The following is a 26534-nucleotide window of genomic DNA, read 5'->3' on the forward strand; positions in this document are numbered from 1 at the left end:
TTCCAGGGAAGGCGCAGGGAGGGCAGGACCGAACCAAGCTGTGCGTGCCAAGCTCAGCTCTGCGGCGCGATGTTACCGGCTTTGCCAAAACAGGCAAGAAAACCAAACCAGGGAGGTTTGGGGCTGCCCACCCCTCGCCGTGTTCCACCCACCGGCCCGCGGGTACCGCGCTGCAGGGCGGCTGCGTCGCTGCTGCGCCCGATTCAGGCTCCAATTTGTCCTCCCTCCTTTATTGTTTCTCAACACTCTTCATTTTCAGAGCACGAAATGGTTCTTTTTCTCCCTGAAATGCTACCAAATGGAAAACAGTTGGCAGCTCAGAAGAGACAAAATTAAATTTCGTGGGGCAAACAAGGTTGCTAATTAGCTGATGTGCTGTGCAAAGTTAATTTATTCCCAACATGTCACGGTGCCAGCCCTGCTCCAAGCGCCTGGCGGCTCAGGCTGACCCGCGGGGTGGCCCTGTCCTTGGAACTAGATGGTCCCCAAGGTCCCTTGCAACCCAAACCATTCTACACCACAACCGCAGCGACCCTTCACGGGGACTTTTTGCCTTCCCATGTGCAGGAAGAGCCCTTTGTCATGTTCCGCAAGTCCGACACAGCCCTGTTTGGGAACGACCGCTTCGAGGGTTACTGCATCGACCTGCTGAAGGAGCTGGCCGTCATCCTGGGCTTCAGCTACGAGATCCGGCTGGTGGAGGACGGCAAGTACGGGGCGCAGGATGAGAAGGGGCAGTGGAACGGCATGATCAAGGAGCTCATCGACCACGTGAGTGAGCCCTCGCTGCATGTCCCCAGGGCTTTCTGTGGGGGAGAACGGGTGGCCGAGGGCTCAGGACAGCCCCAGCAAGCTTCTCACCCTGGATAAATGTTGCACAACTTGCTGGAAGAGCAGCTCTTAGACTCTTCTAAATATTCACTGGGGGGTTTTGCACATGGACGTGGGACAGGCTGCCTGTGCCAGCTGCTGTTCCCCCCGGGGACACCGCTGCTCTGCCCCCACAAACAGCGGCCAGGGCACAACACCAAGGTGGCTGAGGGACCCCAGACGTGGCCCAGACACAGCCCAGTTGAACCCGGATAACAGATCCTGCGATTCCGGGATCCAGACTGCAAGAGCAGGTGTGCAGTGGACAGTTTAATACACTTTTTTCATATATAAACTGAGCTTATTTTCTAACATCTCCTGGGACGTGGAGCTCCCCCTGCAACACAGCAGCTGTGGCCACTTCTGAGAGCCCATTAAACACCAGCGAAACTGTCGCGCAGCTTTACTTTTGCAGCTGCCACAAGTCACCTACTCTGAAACCTCCACTCACAGCCAGAGGTTGCTCAGGTTCCTAATTAGATATTTTGCCTCCAGCACATCCTGTGATCCCAGAGGCCCAGTTAGGGAGGCGAGGAAAGCTGGTGCTTTTATGAATCTCTTACTCTCAGAAAAAGGTCTCTGGAAGAAAAGATCAGGACCAAATTAATCTCTGATCTCCGCAGCAGTGTGAGCCACCCTGCAGCACAGCTCTGCCCTCAACGTCCTGCTCGAGTGGCACAGCCCCTGGGCCACCTCTCAAGTTCCTGGCCACATTTTGAAAACATTGCCTAAGTAGAAAAGAGACAAAAATAATACCCCGTACATAGCAGCTGTGATGCTCTCACGGTTCATGTGAGAAGAATGTGTTTGCGGGGTGAGTCACTCCAGTAAATGAGCTGCGCTGGGCAGGTACAGAGCATTGTCTGACCGAGAGGCCGCGGAGCTGGGGCTCGGGGATCTGGGTCGTGTTTCCAGATTTGGCTCGTCTGCCCTAAATGACATTGGACAAGTTGCTTCTGTGCAAGACTTGCTCCATCTGTAAAACGCAGATGATAATGATTATGTCCCTTGTAGGGACAAAGTGACGCTTAATCAGTTAGCGGAGAGCGCTGCCGTCCTCCCATGGCTCGCCCTGGAGAAGCGGCAAGGACGCGCAAGGACAGCCCTTGGGGCAGCAGGACGCTGTGTCCCACAGGGGAACGCTGTGCAAACCTGCCTTCCTACGTCTGCTTCCAGAAAACTCCAGGCAGCTCAAAATACACAATTCATAGCCTCTTACACAACAGCCTTGCTGGGTTAGACAAGTGACAGTGTCCCGGCAGAAGTGACTGGTGCTTTGACACACAGACAGGAGCAGGCGCAGAGCACGGGCACACGGCAGCTGCGGTTTTGTGGCTCTCGCCATGGAGTATCTGGAGTGCAGGGCTCTGAGAAGTAAACTGCCCCAAAGCAGGAAATAAGATAGAATAGAAGCCAGACTGTCATTTAGTCCAAACTGTGTCACTTCCAATGTCCTGTGAGACATTAGAGGGCTCTTGGGAGGCTTTCAGCCATCCCCAAAGCTGTGGTCAGCTAAAAGAGACAGACCGAGAAGAAGGTATGAGGAACAACCTCATTAAGGAGCACGAAATTCATGGTCAACCTGCATTAAAGTATTTCTCGGCCAACTGAAAAGCAAACTAACGTCCAGCAACAGGCAAGGAGCGAACCCGCTCTTCTTGCAGGCTCTGCTGCAGCACCAGGCTGGAACTCTCTTCCCAGCAGGTGTGGTGGGTGCGTGCCCTGGAGAGATTTACAACCAGTGCCCAAACCCCAGACGAAGCCATTATTTTCTTTATCTGCATGTCATTGCTTTTTATAGCAGTGTTTATGTAAAGCATTAAAAAGTGAAACTGCAACCAGATGGGGCCCTTCCTCAGCAGCAAAGCATCTTCAGCTCCTGCGGGGAAAGGAGTAACTGATCGGCACTTTGCAATGGGAGAGTTCAGCCTTATTTCACACCTCGTAGGAAAAGCGTTGGAGACAGCATTCAAACAAAGTTGTAGCGATGAAAACAGGGCTGCCCACACTGCGAGTTTGGTATCTGGGCTAGTTTCCCTTCATATTCAGCGTCTCCTTCTCATAAAAGAATTGGGATTGTTGGGGTGGGAGGACAGGCTGTTGTCGCAGTCTCCTGGCTTGTTTGGGAGTCTCGCATCCTCCTCTCTGATGCAGACAGGCCTGGCCACGGGCAGCGATGCCTCGGGCTGTGATCCTTTGTAAAACTGCTTTGTTTCTAGTCTGGCCTTAAGCATAAACAGGAAAAGCAACAGCAGTCGGAGCAGCTCCCAGCATGACCCTGTCTGCCAGGTCCCCAGCAGCAGATCTGGAGCCGACAGCCCCGTGCAGTTACATGCGCTAACCCTGCCCTGCTGCCTTTCATCTGCAGCTCAGCCTTCCTCTCCAAAACCCCCATTCTGAGGGAGTTCCCTGCACTCCCTGGAGAAGCAAACGCCTTCCTCACCGCTGGTTTCTTATCCTCATCCTCCCCTAAAGGAGCTTCCACCCCATGGGAAAGCTGAACGCGGTCCCTGCGCTGGTGTCTGGGGAGCCCTGGGGCACCCAGGTGACACAGAAGCTCCTGTGTCCTGTACCCATAATAACCAGGGACCCTCCTTTCGTCAGTAGTGACCTGTCACTGATGTTTATTCATAATTATTGATACAAGCAAAACCACACTGTGCATTGCGACCCATCCATTCTGATTTATGAATTCGAGTTGTCTGGCAAAATGATGCCTGCAAATCTTCCCTTTGTTTGCGGGCAGGATCACATAAAACCAGCAGAATGAGTTGTTCTGGACGTTTTGCACAAACTTGTTCACAAATAAAGCTTCTGCTGAGGCAGTGGATATCAAATTTCCATTCCATCTGAAACTTCACGTGGGAATAAAAAAAGGTATGAAAAATAATAGGGTTTCTAATGGAAATCCCTGCCAATGGTAACTATAGAGAAGATGTAATTTCTATCCTTAGGGACGATTTATGACAGTTGATTTAACGCTTTCACAATAAATGGGCATTTATTGACAGTAAAATCTGGCAGAAATACAAACTGAACCACATTGCCGTTAACGTCCCTGCGCTGGTGGATGTTTAATCCAATCTATTTGGAAGCCATAGGGGCAGCAATAGGGAAAAAGCGACTTTGCTGTATGGAGTGTCCTCCACGTCACACCTGAATACCAATTAAATAAGTAAAACCTGCACTATTTACCTGTCTCTCAGGCAACACATACATCATTAGTTTATGTAAATACCTAACTGAGATTGGCAAAATAAGCACTGAGGCAGCTTATTTTCTTGAATAAATGTTTATTGTGGTGCTTATGCCGCTCTGGGCTTGGCCGGGCACACGGCGCTTTGCTCAGGGCTGTGGGATTTCGGTGCCAGGGCTGTTCTGACCCCAGGCCACTGTGATCACTGAGAGCCCGAGATAACACCCAGCATTTGCCAACAAAGCCAAGCGTCCCTGCAGAGAACACAATGCACCCCCGAATGCCCGGTGAACCTGCATCAGTCCCAGCCAAGTGAAAATGCTGTAATTGGGTGAATATGGGGATCCAAGCCCTTCAAGGTGTGTTGGAGAAGTGTCTGCACTTGGTGTGGAGATGCAAAATTCACCTTTTTGGCCTCAATTCGGCAGAACACTCAGGAACACACATAAGGCTTGGAAGGCCTGCAGGCTCTAGGGAAACAAGTGTGTGCTTAACTGGTTTTGCTGGCTAACAGCCTTTAAGCCACTGGAATTTGTATCATTCCTCATTTTTAATAAAACCCATCTTACTGTGCAACAGCATGAAAGTTGGGGCTGAGGGAAGGAAGCAGCCAGGGCCTGATAATTGACTTCCCGGCCTGTAATGTCAGAGCACGACAAATGAAAGCGTCACCCTTGGTGGGTTTTGATTTAGATCCTCTCAGTCAGCAAACCCTTAATTAGAGGCCACCTTCAGAAAAATCTGCATTGATAAAAAGGATATGGAAGTGCAGCCCTGTGCTGCCTTTAATAGCTCAGGCCACGGCAGCAGCGCGGGCGCCCTAATCCACGCTCCGTTCTGCTTCTGCGTGACATTTACTGCCAAGGACGCGGGGCTGGGATCAAATCACAAGAGCTGCTGAAATGACACAGTAGAACTTTATTTCTGCACTAAAAGCGTTTGGATCCTCGGGCATCCACGCAGATTTCCCTCTCTCAATTTTCTGTGGTGGAGCATAAACTCCCTTGCTGTAATGTTTTGGCAAATCTGGTCAAAGGTTTTTAAAGGCGGGGGGTGTGAGCGAGCGCTGACCACAGAACGGCTCATTTGTCCCGTTCTCCAGAAAAATCCATAGCCAAATCCTTCTAGATCTCCCTTGGCTTTCCCTGTCGAGTCAGGACATTCACACGGAGGTGATGGAGGAGCTAAAATGCTGCACTTCTTGCTGAGCATCCTCCCAGAAGGATGGCGCGGGGATGTAGAACATCCCCGTGAAACCCCAGTCCCTCCGCTCCCATCGGCGTCACCGCCGCCACCGCTGGCACGAGGGGATCACCGCCAACATATTGTTTCCCTTTGCTCTGACGTTTGACAAATGCCACTGATAGAAACGGACACTTTCTGTAGCATGATGATTTCAAAATATATTTCCATTTGGTCGGTGACAGGGAAAGGGAAGCAACCAGGGCTCGGCTGAAGAATTGCGTTACAAAAAGCTACAGATTTTCACCCTTGTTAGAGAATTGCTGAAACGCTTCTGTTCAGGACCTTTAAAGCGATGTTCTTTGGAGAGGAGGCCCTTCCATACACACACATGTATATATATGTAACGAATAAAAGAAAAAGGCCCAGATTCTCATATACTTAAAATATTCCGCTGACTTCCATCACTGATTTGTAATGTCAAAAGAGATCATTAGTCCAACCTTCCTCCGCAACCCAGACCCATTTCTTCCCCCAATTCTACAGTGAACCCATAGTCTCTGTTGGAGTAAAGCGTGTTCTAGCAAGACAGCTAATATTGATTTAAAGTTTGCAAGTAATGACAAATCACTATATCCCTACGTAATTATCACTCGTGGTTAATTTAGAATTTTAATTTTCAGAACCAGATGTTAAATAAATCTTGCATGAGTATGCTAAGCACCTGGCACGGGGCGGGTGCTGCTCATCTTGGGAAACATAATTTATATACCCATATTTGCTCTGGAGTCAGTGGTGCCAGAAGCCCCTGAACATGGTTTGTGCAGCTCTGACAGGTCGGTGTTTGCTGGTCCGGCTGGAGGGACCGGGGACACGGAGCCCAACCTGTGCTGGGGGAACAGGGAACCCCAGGGCTGCGCTTTGGGGTTTCTGACCACTGTGGGTGCTCCACCGGGGATGGTGACCCCTCGGTTTCTAACGCCTCTTCCTCTCTCCCCATGTCATGCACAGAAAGCCGATCTGGCGGTGGCTCCTCTCACCATCACCCACGTTCGGGAGAAAGCCATAGACTTCTCCAAGCCCTTCATGACGCTGGGGGTCAGCATCTTGTACCGAAAGCCCAACGGGACCAACCCCAGCGTGTTCTCCTTCCTCAACCCGCTCTCTCCCGACATCTGGATGTACATCCTCCTCGCCTACCTGGGGGTCAGCTGCGTGCTGTTTGTCATTGCCAGGTAAGGGACGCGGGGGCCACCCCGGCCCGCTCGGCACCAAACCCGGCGCTGATTCAATCACCTTTGGGTGGCTCGTGGCTGCTCACACCTGCCAGGCTCCCTGTCTCTGTCAGACCCGAGCCCCAGCGGGGCTGCAGAGCTCACAGAGCCCCCGAGGGGAGAATTACAGACGAGCCATCCATCGGGGAATGTGTTTCCCTCTTCGCCAGCTCCAGCCTGTGTTCTATCCTTTGTACTGCTTTACCGTCCTAAACGCGCTTGTGTTTGTTTGCTTTATTAACATAAACCCGTAAGCCTCTTTCGCTGTCTCAGGGCAGACGGTTCTACAGATTTAGCAGACTTTCACTACAAAAGAATTTTAAAATGTGCTTGCTTTTATGATTTTAGAAGTTTTGTTGCCTTTCCGCTTCATTAGCGTCTCCTTGGTATAACGAAGGGTGATTTTCTTGCTCTGTATCGTTCCTCGCCATTCATGCTCCTGTTACCTGCTCCAGGGAGAAGCCCCCGTGTCCTGCACCATTTTCACCTCCTGTTTCTGAACCCTCCACCAGCAAAGCTCCCACAAACCCCTCCGTGTATCAAATGAATGGAGAACCCGTTGCTACGGGTCAGACAATGTGTCTGTTTACAAAATTAATATGCATCTAATTAGCATGTTTAAACCCCCTATATTTAAAAGCAGCAGAATTTGCATGTATTTGCATGTGTTATGAATTTCACAGAGTCTTTGATGAGACTCTCAGTCCAGGGCTGCTCTCAATACTTGATTCCACCTTTTCAAACCAAAACAAAGCACTTGCCCCCTCCTGCCCGCAGCCACCCCCCCGGCCACGCGCGGCCCTCGCCAGGTTTAAATATTGAGTGTCAACACCGTGCTGGGAATGTTTCCTGAGCACAAACTGCATTAGAGACTCGGTTCTCATTCTTTCCAGTTGAAGTTGTGCTGGTGGTGGCTTCAGAAGGCTCCGTGCAGCCCCCCCGGCCCGGCCGGGGTCTGTGCAGAGCCCCACGGGCTGCGGCGCCGTCCCCAGAGCATCCCCAGAGTCCCGCTCCTGTCTCATCCACTGCCATCAATCAGACAGACACTCAAAGCAAAGCTTAACCAGGAAAACTGCAGCAACCAGAATCCATTAACCCCCATGTTACAACAAATCTGCAATTTTCAACATCCCTCAGGTCCACGCAGGCATTTAGAGATGATTTCCTGAGTTTACTGTGAAACATCCTAATTACACATAACAGCAGTTGTCAAAGTAAACTCGGCTTAGCAGCATTCGTGCTGCAGAGCATCTGGGCTGGCAAAGCAGCATCGTCTGAACCCTCCTCTGCTGGAGCGCGGAGCTGGGGAGGCTGCACGTCCCTCCCAGGGGACACAGGATGCTCTCCATGTTCCCCATTTCGATTGCAATCGTTCTCTCTAGAATTTGCAACACATCTCTGGAGAATGGTGACACACACCGGCTTTCCAGGCCCTTCCCTGGCCCTGCGTGAGCACCCTGTGCTCTGCGGGCGCTTTGCACGGAGCCCGTGGGGAGCAGTAGCACCAGCAACCACCCAGCACTGGGGTTCTGGAGCTGGTGCTTAACGTACAGAATGGCAGCACTCAGTGCAATCCCGTACGACGCCAAGAGCTGCGTTTGCATTAACACACCGCTGCACCCTCCGCCAGCTCTGCCCCGCCGCAGACACACAAAATGCAGGGAAACTGGGCAAAACGTGGCTTGCTGGCTTTGTCCTGCCCCAGCTCAGCGTCGGGGAAGGGCAGGATGAGGTCCTCCATGGCTTTGCTTTGTGTCGGAGAGGGAACCAGATGCTCTCAGCGGGAAAAGATACTCATCTGGGAAAATGAACCCAAGGTAATTATGAAAAGGGAAAATATAGTGATGACTGATAGAACTCCTTCACTGATGTGTCTGGTAGCCATGCAGAACGCGGCTGGATGGGCTCTGCTGCCGGAACGCCTTTGACTTTAATGTCATAAAGTATCAGGCTGCTTGTGCGGCTTGGAATGACAATTCAAACACAATTTTACATTTATGAGTTTATTTTTCCCAACTCACGTAATGGCCAAATCCAGCCCAAATTGTCCAGCTGCCCCTTTCAAAGCGCGTTCAATGCGAAAACTGTATCTGCACGTGAAATTCATGGCGATAAACACGGAGGGGAGGCTGAAGGAAGCGCTGGGACGAGCCCTGATGTGAAAATGCCTGAGAAGCTGCATTTGTGAGAGGAGACCCGAGCTGGTCTGTCCACCCCTGGGACCCCCTTGGGTACCCCCCATCCCGGGGACCCTCCTTACCGGGCTGGTTTGGGGCTCAAATTGAACCTTGAAAAGACTGCAATTGTTTCTTCTTCACATGGTTTGTTCCTGACATTTCTTCTGCCTTCCTATTCTTTCAAAGAACATCAAGTGTTCAGCGTAATTAAGGTTCTGCAGGAATGATCTTTCAACACATAGAGATGGAAAGCAAGAGGTTGCATAGGGAACGTATTTACTGCATTCAGAAGTAATGGAAACAATATCTGCTTTTGACCCCAGCAAGGCCTCTAAAATTCAATTCTCGGGAGAAAACCACAATGGAAATAGCAAAGCCTTAATTCAGAGACATGAGCCTCCTGAACTAGGCACCAGAGTCCTCTGCTGATGCTATAATCATAGGTCAATGCCACTTAAAACCAACTTAGAGACTATTTAGAGGCAGGGAAAGGATGGATTTGATCCATCTCTCCTTTTATTCAGTCTTTAGTTATTGATGGAGCCTCTGCTCCCACCCCAGCCTCCCCAGAGCCATCAACAGCGGCAATTTCTAAGGCTTCATGGGGACAATTTGTGCGGGGAACCAACACAGAGTTCCACAGGGTTCCACGGGGTTCCACAGGGTTCCACGGGGTTCCATGGGGTTCCACAGGGGCCACACTGCTGATTCGAACTGCCACCCGTCCCCAGACCCAGACGCCCTTCAAACAACAGCTAATCAATCACCTTTGGGTGCACAGCGGGGCGGGGGCTTTAATATCCATCTTAATTGTGATGAGGACTGGGTCATCCATAAGAAATTCTTCTAGAGATGCATTTTAGACTCAAAAAGTATTCCGTGTTAGATCTTTAAACCATATTTGAAATGCTCCCGTTTCCCTGCTAAAAAAGGCCAAGAACAGGCAAGAAAATAATCGGGTTTTTGATGGAATATTTCTGCGCCTGAGGAAAGGGAAGCAGCCGACGGGGACCCCAAGCGGCCCCCGTTGGTTGTGGGGTCACCGAGCCCCGCTCGCTCCTTCCCTCGTCACCCTCTGCTGCCGCTAATGGCCCCGCTCGCTTTTCAAGCACCGAAGACTCCGTCGCCGCTTTGCAGTTTCTGAATATCTCTCTGTAATTTGAGCAGCACCAGTAGATTTTCGCTCGGAAACCTTGAAGTTCTTCAGCGTGTCATCTTGTCAGGCTCATTTGATCTTACCAATTCCCTTTCCGTTTCATATTCTCTCATTGGCAGCCCAAGAAGGTTTTTGTTAATTCCTCAACTCTGGTTTTATTCAACAGAAAGGGCTTAGGCACCATTCTTTATACACCCCTGGCACAAATTTACAGAAAGTTTTTAAAGGAACAGGCAGCATGTAAAGCCAGGTCTGAATTCAGCCTGATTTTTGTTGTCCTGATTTTTTGTTATTTAAAAGCCGAGGGAGGTGGGCAGGACAAGAGACCTGGCCAAGGGGTTTGCTGGGGGCCCTGGGACAGAGCTGGGCTTCTTTTCTCCAAATGCACCCACCCTCTGGCTGGGGCACCCCTGAAATTCAGCACCCAGACACCCCCTTGGGTGGCAGCGCGTCTGGCAGAGAATCACAGAGAGAACGGTCTCCTAGCACAGGCAGTGGGCCGGGCTTTGGGAAAGGGCTGTTGTGAAGCTACAGGGATTTCAGAAGGGAGCGGAGATGATAATTAATGCCTGGTTCAAAAGCAATTACACCAATTATGTTTTTAATTTAATCTCTGCAAAATTTGGGACTCTTGGAAAATGGAAATGAACAGCTCTAAAAATATTAGCGTTTCTCCCATTGAACATCCTCCCCAGATCCTGGCTAAAAGCCACACGCCCGCTGCGCTCAGGATGGATCCCGGCTGCTGTTCTCCTGCTCCTTCGGGTTCTCCTTAGCCACGTCCTGACTAACGAGCTCTCGCTCCCCCGTGCCCGCAGGTTCAGCCCGTACGAGTGGTACGACGCTCACCCCTGCAACCCGGGCTCGGATGTCGTGGAGAACAACTTCACCCTGCTGAACAGCTTCTGGTTCGGGATGGGAGCGCTGATGCAGCAAGGTACAGCCCCCCAAGCCCCCTGTCCCAGCACAGGGTGCTGCGCGTACCCCCCGGGGCTCCCCAAACTCACGGCATCGCACAGATCTGCAAATCCCCGCTTCAGTTCATCCAAGCAATTGGTTTAATCTCAGTATCTCTGTCCTGGCTCGCTCTGTTTTAAATCAACTTTCACAGAAGACAGAGCATCATGCCCTCTGGTCTGTCTCCATTTTTATCCTCATCTGGTCATTCTGCACATTGTGAAATGGCCTGGAACTCCCTCTAGCACCGGCCAAGGCTGCTGAGCTGAGCGGATGGATGGTGAGGAGCACTGCAGGCAGCTCTGCCCGGCAGCCACCGCGAGACTGAGCGCTTCCAGTGCTCCTGGTGGGAGATACCACAGTCACAGGGACCTTAGAAATGGGATATGGATGGGATTATGTTCCTATATATGTTTGGAATAAAGCAAAGTGATATATATATAGAGATGGAATGAATAGGGCAAATCTGTTAAAAAGACAGCAGAGGGGGAGCTTGTGAGCATCTCTGAAAAAAAGAACAAAATTCAGCTGTGATCTAATTGCAGAAAATCCAGGAATAAAAATAAGCAGAAAATGTCAAGCATTTATCAGGCTTTAATTGACCGTGTATCAGCATTTCCACCCAGAGAGCAGCAGAACACGCACAGCGCCCCTGCTCCCACGGCGACGGGCGCTTCCCGGCTGCCCGCACGGACGGGACAGTTCCAGCGAGGTGTTGGAGCAGGATGAATCATCCTCGGAGCAAGTGCTGAGAAATGAAAAGAGCTGGACTCTTTTAACTCTGTTCTGCATCTAAGGAGAATAGTAGTTCAAAGCTAGATTGATGTCACGCCGGCCGATGCATCAAAGGGAGAAAGCAGGGAAGCAGCAGGATCCTGGGGAGACCCACAGCAGGATCTTGGGGTGACCCACGGCAGGATTTGGGGTGACCTGCAGCAAGATGCTGGGGAGACCCACAGCAGGATTGGGGTGATCCACAGCAGGATCTTGGGGCCACCCACAGCAGGATTTGGGAGACCCACAGCAGGATTTGGGGAGACCCACAGCAGCTCCTCATCCCCCTGAGGTCTCCTTGCTGGGCCCAGAGGAGAAATCCACGCTCCAAGATCTGCTTTGGTGCCGTGCTGCTTAAAACTGCGTTGCAAAGCCCAATCTTTGTTGCAAATTCCAGGCTGGATTTATCCTCTGAACGCAGTTGTTTCAAACCCAAAGCTCTTTCCTGGCTTTAAAAGGTATCTTGGGCAATTACAAAAATAGCACAACCCATTTAGTCCTTCATGTCTGCTCAATGAGAGTCATTCCAGACCTGTTACCCCTTTTATGCTGTAACATCTCCTGCTTCCCCACTTCTCACCAGTATTCAAAGCACTGGACCCTGATAGCTCCTTTCTCTCGATTATTTTTTTTAAACCTTGTGTATTTGAACACACTCCCTAGAGTGAATCCTTTGAAAAATAATCCATATAAAAGCAAAGCACTTTTTAAACAGCAGAACAAAACCCTCATAAAAGTTCTGCAGTGGTTTGCTATTTAAATCTGATAAAAGCAGCCCGGTTAATTACTTCCGTTGGAACGTTTCCTGTACGTTGTGCACTGTACCCAAGGTCAGCAGGGAAGGGAGAGGGGTTTTCTGCAAACGTTACAAAAAGCCCACTGGTTTCCTTGCATGCAAGATCCATGGGTCATTTGCCTCAAAACCAGCTGGTTTTAATTGTGTTGCTGTTAAAGTTTTGACAGTGGAACCTAATCCTTTATGTATCTATTGGACTGGATGATCTTTCGAGGTCCATTCCAATCCCTAACATTCTGTGATTCTATATAGATGTATATAGCGTATAAAATGTACAGGTCCCTTCTCTCTGTTTCCTGTCCCACCTCAGGCTCCGAGCTGATGCCCAAAGCCCTGTCCACACGGATCATTGGTGGCATATGGTGGTTCTTCACCCTCATCATCATCTCGTCCTACACGGCCAACCTCGCCGCCTTCCTGACGGTGGAGAGGATGGAATCCCCCATCGACTCGGCAGACGACTTGGCCAAGCAGACAAAAATAGAGTACGGAGCGGTGAAGGACGGAGCTACCATGACCTTCTTCAAGGTGAGACCAGGCACAGACAGGGCCGGAACTTTCTGAGAACAAAGAACCAAAGCTAAAAAGGCTCCTAAGCCACCGCTGCTCCTCCTCCTAAGCACGTTGTTCCAGTCCCTTGCCGAGATTTCACAGAATCCCAGAATGCCAGGGATTGAAGGGACCTGGAAAGCTCATCCAGTGCAATCCCCCCATGGAGCAGGAACACCCAGCTGAGGTTCCACAGGAAGGTGTCCAGGCGGGTTTGAATGTCTGCAGAGAAGGAGACTCCACAACCTCCCTGGGCAGCCTGGGCCAGGCTCTGACACCCTCACCATGAACAAGTTTCTTCTCAAATTTAAGTGGAACCTCTTGTGTTCCAGTTTGAACCCATTACCCCTTGTCCTATCACTGGTTGTCACCGAGAAGAGCCTCCTGACACTCACCCTTTAGATATCTGTAAACATGAATGAGGTCACCCCTCCGTCTCCTCCAAGCTAAACAGACCCAGTTTAGCCCATCTAGACTCACAACATGGTTAAACCTCCCTCTCCCCGTTGCTAATTGAAGTCACAATTACAACATACATTCATTTTATAGCCTCTGAGACTGTACCTGATATTGGCTCAGACACCGTAACACAAAGCGCACATTAGGCACAGCAGGACAGGCGCATCACAGGTTCTCTAAGCACCTTCCCTGCAGAAGGTCCCTGTTGAATTGAGCCCAAACCCGGTGGCTGCTCCAGCCCAGGTTTGTTCTGTGCGCCTGAGCAAACCAGCTGCGGCAAATGGAGACTTTTCCCAACCCCACGGGCACATTTTGGCTTCATGAAAAGAACTTTTGAGAAGCTATTTATTCCCTGGCAATGCAGATCGAGTTACAGGAATAAACACAGCTCAATTAATTTAGGAACAGCATCTAGAGTTCGTTATGAATCACGCCAGAAATCCTTCATATCTTGCAAATCGTGCTGCCTCTGAACAAATGCCGGGTTTAAAGTGGAGTATGAGTGTGAGTGTGTGTATGTGTGTACATATACACTCACTTGTACTGAAATATTAAATCCTCACAAGTAAGTATCTTCAGCTGGTGAAAATCAATTTATTTTTCCATACAGACTGGAATTGAAAACGTTAAGCCTGAAAGTTACTTTCCTGCCAATTTCACTGATAAAAAGGCATATATGTCTTGGCAAGATGCCTCGTAGTGGCTCCTCTAAACTATCCCATTAATTTATTTGGGTGACTGGTCCTGACGCGCTGGTTATTAGAGGCAGATTCTGGGCTGTGACTCAAGGGATGGATTCAGAGGCGTTGCAATGTTGCATTCAGAGGGGCTGGGACGCAGCTTTTCAACAAGCAGCTCATTTAGCACTAACGCAGGGTTTTATTAAGATGCAGAGGGCAGATCCCGATGGTTTTATCCGCTCACATGAACCGGTGGGACAGGAGCAGGTGGAGAGGGACACGATCCCCAGCCTGTCCCTGTCAGCAATAATCTCCATCATTCCCAACAATCAGGAGCTTATGATGCCGGAATTTCTCTGCCAGGAAGAAGTCGGTGTCAGGCCATTTATCTTAATGCTTCCGAGTTCCTCTTCATCTGCCTTTTTCAGCCACGTGGGCACTGAGGGGGGTGTGGGGACCCCAGGAGGGTCTCTGCCTGCCGCTATCTCAGATTTCTTCTGTGCAACACATAAGAGTAAATAGACATTCCACAGAAAAGAAGTGTGCATCTCCCCACAGCCTATATCAAACAGCAACTAACCCCAGTAAGGATTCTGGAAGGTAAATTACCTTAAGCTGTAAAATCAGAAGTCCAGCAAAATAAAATGTCCACAAAAAGCCCAGGAACATAAAAAAACTTCACGTGCATTCTTTACTGCCTACTAAATGACTACTAATATTATCGTGCCTAATGAAGATGGCGGTTTGGCTTATTTGAACGGTGTGTTCTCAGGTAACGCCATCCAAATTCCCATCAATAAGCGCCGGTGTTTGCAGCAGGGCTGAAATGTTCAGAGAGGACAGAGGAACGAACAACTCCTCCCCAACAGGAAAAACTCTTGGTGGTTGGATCAGGTGTGAGCCGGAGCACGGGTGGTCCTCCTGCGCTTTCTGATTGATGACTGTTCTCACTGTGACTGACAATCGCTTCCAAATTGGACTCGTAACAACCAGCCAGGTCTGTCCAACTGCCAGCGCTGTGCCGAGAACTACAGCTGGTCAGTCTTCACTCGGGAAAGGAATCTCTTGTCTCGTGCCAGCTAAGTTAAACTAATAGGAAATAGGCTCGGAGTGAAGACGTGGTGGGTTTTGGACCTTGGGGAGACCCCGAGATTGCACCGAGGGCCTGACCTGCCTGAAGGAGCCACCACAGCCTCATCTGCGCGGACACGAGGACATTGCAACGAGTGGCGCTTTGTCACAGGGACACAGCCTGTCTCTGGGGGTGCACACCCCACCACGGTGTCCCCATGTCACCAGTGTCCCTCCCACCACGGTGTCCCCATGTCACTGGTGTCCGCCTGTCACCAGTGTCCCTCCCACCACGGTGTCCTCATGTCACTGGTGTCTCCCTGTCACCGCTGTCCCCCCCACCACAGTGTCCCCAGCCGGGATCCCCGGAGCAGGCTGGACACAGCGCAGCGGAGCCGCCAAACCTTGGCTCCTCCCGGCATTTCAAACCACAATTAAGTCCTTTCAGCCGGTCAGAAACGGTGATTTAAGAAGAGAAAAGTGTTTTTTCTCTTCCAGGGAGCCCTGTCTCATGTAATTTAAGTTGCCCGAAGAGCAACAATGCCTCATGCAAGTCCTATTAGCTTCACTAAATGCAGCCTATTGATTTTTTGCCAGTTTATTTTGCTCTATGCTTTAAACTGGGAGAACACTGATGTTGTTTAAGAGCTCTGTGTCAACACCCAAGGAGCATTAAATGAAGGAAGAGAAAGAGCGAAAGGGAGAGCCAGTGAACCCAGAGGCCTCTGATGTGAACTGTATAAATGTTAAACAAGTCGTTATCAGCAAGTCGAGTATGCTATTCATTTCAATTACCCATTGTAATGCACAGATATTTAATAATCCTTTTGGAGGCTACATTTCTTGCTGCTCTTTGAGGTTTGATAGATGCCACAAATCTACCTTAGAGGCACTGGACCAGATTTTCAAGTGAGGGAGATTATACTGCCTCTTGAATGGAATTTGCTCCGGTACAGCCACGGCTGCACGTTCATCGGGTGGATTATGACAAACATGAGCTTTAACTGAGATGAAATGAGTCTGTGGGTATTTCAGGCAGGAGAATGAGCCCACAGGGCCAGAGGAAGAGCCTTTGTCACCACACTACGCCAACTGGCCCTGGGCTGTTCGTGGTGACCACCATAAAACGTTTAACTTCTGTTCAACGTGCTGAAAAATGCCTGGGGTGAGCAGGTAAAGCATTTGGAATAGAAAGCACTGCAAGGGACTGATTTTCTTAGTTAATTCAGCCTTATTTAGTGTTTTTATCAGAAGAATCTATGCTCCGGGTGCAGGTGAGCGTGTACCCCGACTCCAGGCAAACCGCAAAGCCTGACCCCCCGTTTACCACCCGGCTCCCGCTCGGTGCTACCGGGGCCAGGGAGGTTTTGGTTGACTGAGCTGCCTCTTCCAGAATAAAAAGGCACAAAGATGCAGGAAAAACACCAGGAAAAACAAGAAATGAAGCAGAAAAGAATGACACATCAAGGCGCAGGCAGCACCACAAACACGAGCCTCAATATGCAAGTGCTTTTCCAGCCGGGACGGAGAAAGGACCAGGACACAGTGACCAGCGAGCGGCACTTCAGAGAAAGCACAAGGGCCTTTCTGGGGAGGACTTCCAGACTGGAGCCAGTTATCTTCCTGACAACCTACACAGAGACAGCTCAAGAGGGGGCCATAGCTAAATGCTGTATTTCAAACGTTAGAGAAAGACATAAAATAACAATACATCTTCCCACCCAACACATTTTCTAGAAGAATAAAACATTCACAGGAATAGCAAGCTAGAAAACATATTCCTCCTTTTTTAACAGAATGCCTGCTGATAGTGAAAGAATAGACATGCTTATTTTTAGCCGTAAGACAATCTTGAATACTTCTATCCTCTGTTTATGTGGCTACGTTAAATTTGTTTGGCAGTTGCACACATCTCGGAGGAGCAGTTTCCTTGTGATGCTTGAGGAAAGACAAAAATATAACAGAGCGTGTGCAAAAGAGAAAAACAAATCCTCTGAAATGTTCTCTGTCTTCTCATCGTGCAGAAACACTACAGGAGAAACCAAATTCTGGTTAGGAGACCAATACCTTTAAACAGACCCACTATGATGGCAAATGATACTGGGCAGGGAAGCAGATATTTAAGACACGGTCAAATTGGTAGTGATTCCATTATGTGATCTGTTCTCAAACTGGTATTATAATTTACTGCAAAGAACCCTGTTTCAGCAAACAGAAGACTAATTCTTATTTGGGGTCGGGGGGTACTGTATTTCCAGAAATCCAAAATATCCACGTTTGAAAAAATGTGGGCTTTCATGAGCAGCAAACCCACAGCACTGGTCAAGAACAACGAGGAGGGAATCCAGCGGACGCTGACAGCCGACTACGCGCTGCTTATGGAGTCAACCACCATCGAGTACATCACCCAGCGCAACTGCAACCTCACGCAGATCGGGGGGCTCCTCGACTCCAAAGGCTACGGCATCGGGACGCCCATGGGTAAGCGACAGCCACGGGGCTTCTGTGGGCAGGAGGGGACTGGTTACTGCAAATCCAACCATGGGGATAAGGTATTCCGCTCCCAGTGGCGAGTTTCCAAATCCCAAAGCTTACGCTGTCTGCCTGTTGAAGAGAGGTCTGAAAAGCTTTGCTTGGTGCAGAGACATTCCCTACTTTGTGCAGTACTTTCCCCTGTGTGTAACGGTGTTCCCTCTCCCCAGGGTCACCGTACAGGGACAAGATCACCATTGCCATCCTCCAGCTGCAGGAGGAGGACAAGCTCCACGTCATGAAGGAGAAGTGGTGGCGGGGGAACGGGTGCCCTGAGGATGAGAACAAGGAGGCCAGCGCTCTGGGCATCCAAAACATCGGTGGGATTTTCATCGTCCTGGCAGCAGGATTGGTGCTGTCCGTCTTCGTGGCCATGGTGGAGTTCATCTACAAGCTGCGCAAGACGGCGGAGCGCGAGCAGGTACCGATTTCCCCGGTCGTTGAGGGTTTTGCGCCCCAGAGTCAGGCAGGGAGACGGGTGGAGGGATTCAGCCCTGCCCGCGCTGCCTGGAAACCCAAGCGGCCGCAGCCCGGGGGTTGAAATGCAGCACCCCCAAAACGCCGTCCCAGGGCTCGCTGTTCTGTCCCGGTCCTCGAGTCTCAGCTCCCGCGCCCTCGATCAGGGGCATCTGCCGCTGCAGTAACTACACTGGTAAACATTAGTAGGGCAGTTTTGAGCAAGATGACATGTAAGTCATGATAATACAGACAGAAGTCCCTGGCAGGGACCTTTCTGAGCTGTCATATCTACCCACTACTGTCACATGCAGTAATGTTGCATATTCCAGGGGTAACACATACACACACAAAGTTTCCATCTCTTCTCCCCACTCCTGTTTGAAGGGCCTCAAGGAACTGGTCAGGGTCCACCAGGAAGCCTCACACTATCTTACCACAACACAGCTCATCCCACACACGAGTGCTCATTAAACCAGAGGATTGCTGCTATGCTTTTCCCTCTTCCTTGCGTGTTGTGGTAGGGTAAATGGAAGAAGCATTTGCGTACGTGACCACAAATCAAAGCAAGCTGCTCATGTGCTGGACTAGACAGACGAAGGCAAAGTGCCCCCCAGCAAGCCCAGTGGGTTCCCCAGCCCTCTGACCGCAGCGCACAGAGCAGGCAGCCCCAGAAGGGATCACACACCGCACCAGCGCACCGACAGAGCCTGCAGCTCTGCCTTCCGCAGGGTTTAATTCCTCAAAGGTTTCATTCTCACCAAAGGAGAGAGGGGTCAGCCAGCCGCCCATACATCACTGAAGTCTCACTAAGCGCAGCTGATGCCTTAAACGCAGCCTAAACCTTGCGCTTGCCCTCTGCAGAGCTGGGTTTCAGGGCCCTCCTGCTCACAGAGAGGTCAGCAGCACGTTTTACCAGGAGTAACGATGCTTTTTGTCCCCAGCGCTCCTTCTGCAGTGCCATGGCCGACGAGATCCGGCTGTCGCTCACCTGCCAGCGCCGGGTCAAACACAAGCCCCAGGCCCCCGTCATGGTGAAGACGGATGCCGTGATCAACATGCACACGTTCAACGACCGACGGCTGCCCGGGAAGGACAACATGACCTGCAACACCGGATTGACACCTGTGTTTCCCTAGGGAATGGGAACGGGGGGGCGGGAGGGAAGAACTGCAGCAGATGAGGCTGGATGCACTCTTAACTAGGGAAGAAAGGATTAAAAGACAAGAGGAATAAAATACAAAAAAAAAGCCTGGTTTGGCTCATCTCAAGAACAAGGCCTTTACAACACAGCTGCATTGATCACCGGCATAGGAGAAATAACTTCAAAGCATGGACTGTAACATGGGGCTTGGGGCTTTTCTGTTTTGTTTTTCTTATTTTTTGTTTCTTTTTTTTCAACACTTAGATCCCACAGGCCTCATGGAGCCCAAACACACTACCATCCAGGAGTCTGATGTTTACATACTGAAAACACACGGAGGCCAAACAGAGTTGAGCCAAACTGGCCCTCGGCGGGTAAGGAGGAGCCCCCGAGCTCCCTCTTTAGCATGGCAATAAAAAGCGACCCTTGGTCAGGTGCGGCGTGCACAGCGTTTGTGCAAACATCTGTCCCACAGCGACACACGCGGCACGCTTCGGCTGTCCAGGAAAGGTCCGTGAGTGCCGCAGTGGTCACGGCCATGCCGGCTGTAGGAGCAGCTCGGTGACACCGTGCCTGGGGCTGTGCTGGCCGTGCCGGGTGCGGGGGACACGGCACCGCGCACGGCCGATCCACAGAGCTCACCGGCGAGCCTGAGCAGGGCCCAGCGCCTGAGCAGGGCTGGGACAGTGCGGTGTGCGCGGGGCTGCTGCCACCACCCATGCCCTGTGTCAAACCCCAGCCCGGGCCCAGGGCGACATCTCCAGGTCCTCTGCTCCTTTGTTCTTTCTGCAAAGCTCAGTCTCTCCTGCAAAGAACCGCAGAATGCGGCCGACCCCACGGGCTCCCGCAGCGCAGGACTGGAGCTGTTTCCAAGAGGCGAACAGTACCGATTGCCGTGAAATTCGGCAGCGCTGCTGCGTGCACACCCAGAGCAGGATGGGACCATCTGTCTGGACCAGGACTAAACGCTCTTCGGGGCAACAGAGACCTGAACGGCCCAGGCTCAGCCCGCACAGCCAGCGCTGGCCTGGGACGACCATCGTGGTGCAAGCCCAGCCCCACACCCCGGGAACCGCAGCCTGCAGCTCCACCCCACTTCGGCAAACACACACCGAAATGTTTTTAAGAAATCTTCCGTGAACTGTGTTCTTTTTAGGTTGCTTAACCCAGAAGGCTGGTCCTGCAGATGAATTTAGTCAGAATTACCAAAGACCCCTCTGCTGACCTAAAGTAACGCCTGAGTAACATCGCTCGGCTCCATCCCTCCACAGGGAACAGCACGTGTGGCCAGGGGGACACTCTGCGGATTAATTAAACAAACAGAAACAGCTCTGCCCGTTCTTACCCAGAGCATCCCATGGCGAGTATTGCAAAGGTGCTTAAAAGCTTTGACTTAAACACTGGTGTTGAAGAGAAGAGCAACGTCCTGCCCTCGCACGCGTCAGGGTGACGGTGACGGATGGTGCCCGAGCTCCGCGGCCCCAAACTCCATCGTGTCGTGAGCGCGGCGACCGCAGCAACCGGCACCTGAACCCACCTGCTTTGCCCTTCTGGAAAGTTGATCCTCGCCCAAAGGAACAAACCTGTTTGTAGCTGATTTTTCAGGGTTGGTTGTTTTTCCCCACCTGTCTCTTTCTGAGGCTCAGTTAGGAAGTTGTCTTTGGAGCTGATAAGAATTAATAAATTAGCTCAAGGGGAAATAGCTGTTCCCCTGCTACCATGGAACATAATTAGTCCTTGTTTTGTTTTTTCCATGATGTAAACAAGCAACATAGTGACCCGAAACAGAAGAAGGTAATTTGCCATATTTTAACTCAAGTAAAGATATACAAACAATTTACGTTACGTTTTCACCTTTTCATAGAAACCACGAAAAATGAGGGTGAAAGCTGACAACTCGACGGGCACCATATTCTGAGTAATTTGCGGACCAAACGCCTACAGCAGAGGATGGATTGAAGTGTGGGTCCCTTTCCCAAAGCTAATGACATTCTTTCTCTATTTCTTTGCAAATCCTTAGGCTTGTCGGAGTAGTAGGTTTTATGTTTCCTTTACAGATTTCTAAACTGTTCGAGATTTTTACAGTTAAGGCGGAGAGAAAAATAAAGCCTGAAACTGGCTTTAAATATCCAGAGAGAGTAAAATAGCATTCATTTTGCTTCCTGGCAGATTTTTTAAAAATAAATAAATATTACTAATACCATTTATTCATCCTTCGCACCAGTTTGATTTGATTTTGCTCGCAAACATCCCAGAGTGCCGGACGAGAACGTGGAATCACTGGTGCTATCTGCCAGCAGGACCAAACCCTGCGGATGAACCTCTTCCCTTTCCTGCACCCACCGCTAATCAGCCACGAAACAGCAGCCAACGTTGTGCAGCCACACGAGGGTTTTATGTTTGAATCCTGAGCGTTGAGACGTTGGACACATTCGGTGTGGGAGCTGGGGGCTCCCTGGGACCCCCGCCCGGGAACCGCTGTTCCCCCTTCCCAGCAGCTCACTGGGAACTGGGGTGAACTGGTGCCAGCACTCGGCCGTGCTGCTGGGACCCAGCGCAGCTCCACCGCAGGAGGGTTAATCCGGCTGGTGGCTGCTCAGCTTGGCAGGACCTGGGTCTCACGTCCCCTGTGTCCCCTGGGGTGACACAGAGGAGCTGCCCGATGCTTTGCAGTGATGCACTGGGACACAGCTGGTGACAAAGCCTCTGCTGGTTACTTGGGACCTGTCTGTGACTATCGGCAACTCGCGTCTTTGAAACCATCTGACTTCCAGCTTCATTTCAATCAGCTCCATCCTTCACTTGGAGGGACTGAAAAAGTGAGGAGGAAATGAAGAATACCCAGGTTTGGGCTATTAAACTGTATCTAAACTGTTGTCACCTCAGTTCACTGTCCCTCCATCGCTTGCTTTGTCCTTCCAGCCCTCCCGTGACACAGGGAGCAGCTTTGCTCGGCGTCGCTTTCCTGCTCGGAGTTGACCAGCAGCACGAGTCGGGGACCACGGCAGATCCGCAAAGGGACAAACGTGCGAAGGGGAACCAGCTCCAGCCCCGGCAGCCCCTGCTCCCCCATGGTGGGGTCCCAGTCACAGTGACAGACCCCCCAGATCCCAGCGGGTGTCACCAGGTGCCCACCAGACCCCAACACCCAGTGACCGTGGGAGCAACGGCACCAGGGCTGGCGGGACATGGGCAACACAAACCCCTGTCTGTACCGTATGGGGACACGGTTCTCAAAAAAAGACACATACACAAAAAAATAGAAAAATAAATTAAAAAAACAGAAAAGAGTGGAAAAAAAGGAAAAAAAATGGTCTCCATAACATTCAGGGGATTTTTCCTTTGTGGACATGCAGAATTTCTATGAATATAGTTTTTTGTAAACATTTTGTAACAATTTTGGTTTCATAGTAACTGTGTTACTTGCTGATCATTCTATGCCGATGTAAATAAAATTTACAGAAAAAAAAAAAGAAAACAAAAAAAAGAAGAAATTCCGATTATTTTCCTTTTTAAGACACTGTGATATATCAAAAGTGCACAGTTTGCTGTATGAAGTAATATGGTTTTAAATTTTAAATAAAAAAGAATTTCTAGAAAATAACAAAGTTGATGCCTGTTTATACTGAACCCTTGTTGAAGTTTCATACCCAAAACCGAGCTGTTTAACGCCCTCCCCCAGCCCCTGTGAGGTTCGGAGCAGCTCCGCTCACCTGCTGCCCCTCTCCACGCAACCAGAAATCTTATTAGCCTGATAAAAGCTGAAAACACCCTCAGGGCCAATGTTTATTAGGCTGAAATGTTTACGACTCTGCTTTATTGCATTGAGGCGGGAGCAAAGCTCCGCGGTTTGCAGGGGGGGAGGGATGAGAACAGCCCGGGATGGGGACTCCGCTCCCGCACAGAGATGTGCTTGGGGCCAAACGGTGCATCCTGTATCCAAATCAGCGCAGTCAGCAGGACAAGGGCAGTGATCCTTCCCCTGTGCTCTGCATTGGGGAGGCCACAACTGGAGTATTGTGTTCAGTTCTGGGCCCCTCAGGTCAAGAAAGAGATTGAAGTGCTGGAGCGGGTCCAGAGAAGAGCAACAAGACTGGGGAAGGGACTTGAGCACAAGCCCTATGGGGAGAGGCTGAGGGAGCTGGGCTTGTTCAGTCTGGAGCACAGGAGGCTTAGAGGCGAGCTCAGCACTCTCTAGAATGACCTGAAGGGCAGTTCTAGCCAGGTGGGGATTGGGTTCTTCTCCCAGGCAGTGAGCAATAGGACAAGGGGGCATGGGCTTAAACGCTGCCAGGGGAAACTGAGGCTGGAGATGAGAAAGCAATTCTGTGCAGAGAGAGTGGTCAGCATTGGAACGGCTGCCCAGGGAGGTGCTGGACTCACCGGCCCTGGAGGTTTTGAAACTGAGACTGGACATGGCACTTAGTGCCATGATCTCGTGAACGGACTGGAGTTGGACCAAGGGTTGGACTGGACAACCTCCGAGGTCTTTTCCAACCCAGTCCATTCTGTGGTACTGTGATTTTCAGCACTATGCTTGTGCATTTATTAAATAACCTCTGCAAATTGCCATTTCCTGTACACCAATGTTTAAAAGACAATTCTTTCCCATTTGACTCATTTTTAAGGGTCACCCTCATCGATCTCTCTCATCCTTACTCATTCCAGTCCGCTGGAAAATCGCAGCTTTGGCGCTCCCGCTGAGGAGGGACTTTGAGAGCAGAGCCGAGTCTTGCTTTTATATTCTAAACCCCGATCAATATGCAGAGAATATGTCAAAAAGAAGAAGGGGAGAAAAGGTAAAAATGACTGAGGCCGTTGCAAAGCTGCTTCTGCATCGCTCAGCACGTGCGACTTGGTTCTGGGAGCGAAATCCCACGGATGCGGCACAGGAACGGGCAGGACGGGCAGCGCGGGCTGACCCTGCGCCGCAAACCTCTGGCGGCGCTAGAAACAAAGGAATTGTCAACATTAATCGTTATCACCGATAACGCCAGGCAGCAATTAACCTTGTCAGTCAACAGATCACCCTTCGCTGACTGTGAACCCGCCACCTGAAAGCTGCCAATCATGCTACAAATGAATAATTAATCGGACAACAGATTTCACTCATAAAAAAGGAGATCGGCTCCCTTTGAGCATCAATTAGTCCCTCTGGGCAACAGAGGAAGAAATCAAGAAACACTGAGAGAGGCATCTCTGCCCCATCTCCCGCTGCCCTGTTCCAGCCAGGCACTTTCAGACATTGTAGATCTTGAGCTCAGCAGAGAGAAGAGTTTTTAACCTGCTTTTCTTCCAGCAAAACCCCATTTTACATCAGCAATTGTACATATGCGAGCAGGTGTTTTCCTGCCCCCGACGCCAGCGCTGTGCCACGTCCCTGTGCCCGCGCGTGGGGAAGGACGGACGACGGGGACCCCCACAACTCCTCCCTTGTACCCCGGCTCAGCAGCAACCAACACCGGTTTCTTCCTCAAACGACACCAAACAAAAACTTTGTCACTCAGGAAGGACTCGGGCAAATTTAGACCTAAATGCTTTTAAAGGCAGAATACACCTGATTTCCTTAATGAAACTTTGGGGATGGAGCAGAGAGAATGAAAGCAGGAGATCCAGCTTCTCCTCTAACGCACCACATGGCAGGTGGAACGGGCTGAGATGGTCACAACATATCACAGGTATTGGATTTTGGGTTTTCCTCTGCATGTCCAGACTTTAAAAGCGTAACAAAAGACACTAAACCCAACCCAGCAAGGCCCCGCTGCGCCGGAGCAGCTCAGCGGAGGTGCTGGGCACAGAGGCGGCGCGGAGCTGACGGTGCTGAGCAATTTGCTGGGGCAGACAGGGCACTGACACCTTTTATTTTAAGTAGTATCAATGGTGCTATTTAGTACACTCCCAACACCGACTGAAAGCATGAGCTGAGTAAACAGGAGCTCTTTTGGCAGCACTGAAGTAACATATGGGCTCTGGATATAATGTGCCTGGAAATGGTTTTCGTACATTAGCAGCGAAGGCTCTGTGACCCCAGAGATGCTGCGCAATGGCCTGGAGGAGGATGGTGCTTGGGAGGCTCTTTTTGGGGGGCATGAAAGGGAAGCAGGCGGAACCAGAACGCTATCTCTGGCAGAAGGGAAAGCGGGATCATTACAGGGAGAAAGGGGAACATGGCAGAGTACAGAGTTAGATGAATCATTGCAAAAGAAGCCCAGAAGTGTGCTACAGAAAGGTTTCAGGCTCAGACCACCCCATCCTTTTAGGGCTTTTTTACTCTGTGTGACTCCAAGTTGCGGGAAGGGAATGGGGTTTTTTCCAAGTATTTCAGCAATATCGCTCTCCCTTTTGGTGGCCTAACTAGAACTGCTCTGAGAGCCAGAATTAAAGTGTTGAAGAAGCATCTGTCATTATTAAAACAAAGTTGCTTTGCAATATTACTATTTAGCTGCAGTTTCATTATCTTATGTAAATGAGCTGCCTGTTCCCTTCTGCAGCGTGGGCTGCAGAGGGATGGAAGCCCCAGTGAGAAAATTTATTACCAGCCTCTCCCTCTTGAGATTATCAATTGCAAATGAAGGAGCATAAATACATCTTCTTTAGCTGCTTATGCCACATTAAGGAACATGCTCCCAGCTAATGGCTTTGCCACTCCTGTGCGCTCCGACGGGAACGGAGCGCGGTGCAGCAGGACTCCTCCAGCTCACAGCAGCATTACAGAGGCTGGAGGAGCGGGGTGCGAAGCAGCAGGTCCTTACAACAGTGCTAATCCCAGTCTGCCCTGCAGACGATCACGCAGCTACAATAGGTAATGCAATTAGACCGGTTTGTCTTTTAGAATGAATCCTGGTCCTCTTGATGCCCTGTGACACAACCGCAGCCCAAAGCCCTGCGCTCATCTCCAGCCTGATCATCCACACGTGAGTCTGAATGTCCGTGTCTCCACGTTCCGCTTTGTCCGGAGCGTTTCCAGCCAGCAGACACGGCGCTGTGCGATCCAGCGCTGGCAGCCAGCGAGCATCCATCACAAGTGGGTAATTGATGGTATCTAGGGCCAGTTTATTGCAATCAATACAGCGCGCCGCACATCGGCATTCACCACAGCCCTCCTCTGTTCCAGAGGGTTAGAAAATGTTATTATCCAGACAAACCCCTAATTCCAACAAATTCGATTACCCAGGCAAATGAAAATAACACAAACAAAAGCGTCTGAGATTCTGATGGCTGAGTCGCTTGCTGGTGGGTTTATTTATTTCTTTCTAACGCG

At 50.5% G+C, this 26534-nt stretch overlaps 1 protein-coding gene across 1 annotated transcript in view; it reads left to right on the top strand.

Annotated features, from left to right (window-relative positions):
* The window catches only part of GRIK3 (glutamate ionotropic receptor kainate type subunit 3), an 88045-nt gene extending 65164 nt beyond the window's left edge, over positions 1 to 22881 (top strand). Inside the window, exons 10-16 of the mRNA XM_065856991.2 lie at positions 568 to 771; positions 6260 to 6483; positions 10674 to 10792; positions 12693 to 12910; positions 17400 to 17622; positions 17844 to 18094; positions 19074 to 22881. Coding sequence (XP_065713063.1) covers positions 568 to 771; positions 6260 to 6483; positions 10674 to 10792; positions 12693 to 12910; positions 17400 to 17622; positions 17844 to 18094; positions 19074 to 19268 — 1434 coding nt within the window. The 3' untranslated portion in view covers positions 19269 to 22881. The remainder of the gene's footprint in view (positions 1 to 567; positions 772 to 6259; positions 6484 to 10673; positions 10793 to 12692; positions 12911 to 17399; positions 17623 to 17843; positions 18095 to 19073) is intronic.
* Positions 22882 to 26534: the final 3653 nt, after the last annotated feature.

Source organism: Patagioenas fasciata, chromosome 25 (assembly GCF_037038585.1).
Source record: "Patagioenas fasciata isolate bPatFas1 chromosome 25, bPatFas1.hap1, whole genome shotgun sequence".
Taxonomy (NCBI): domain Eukaryota; kingdom Metazoa; phylum Chordata; class Aves; order Columbiformes; family Columbidae; genus Patagioenas; species Patagioenas fasciata.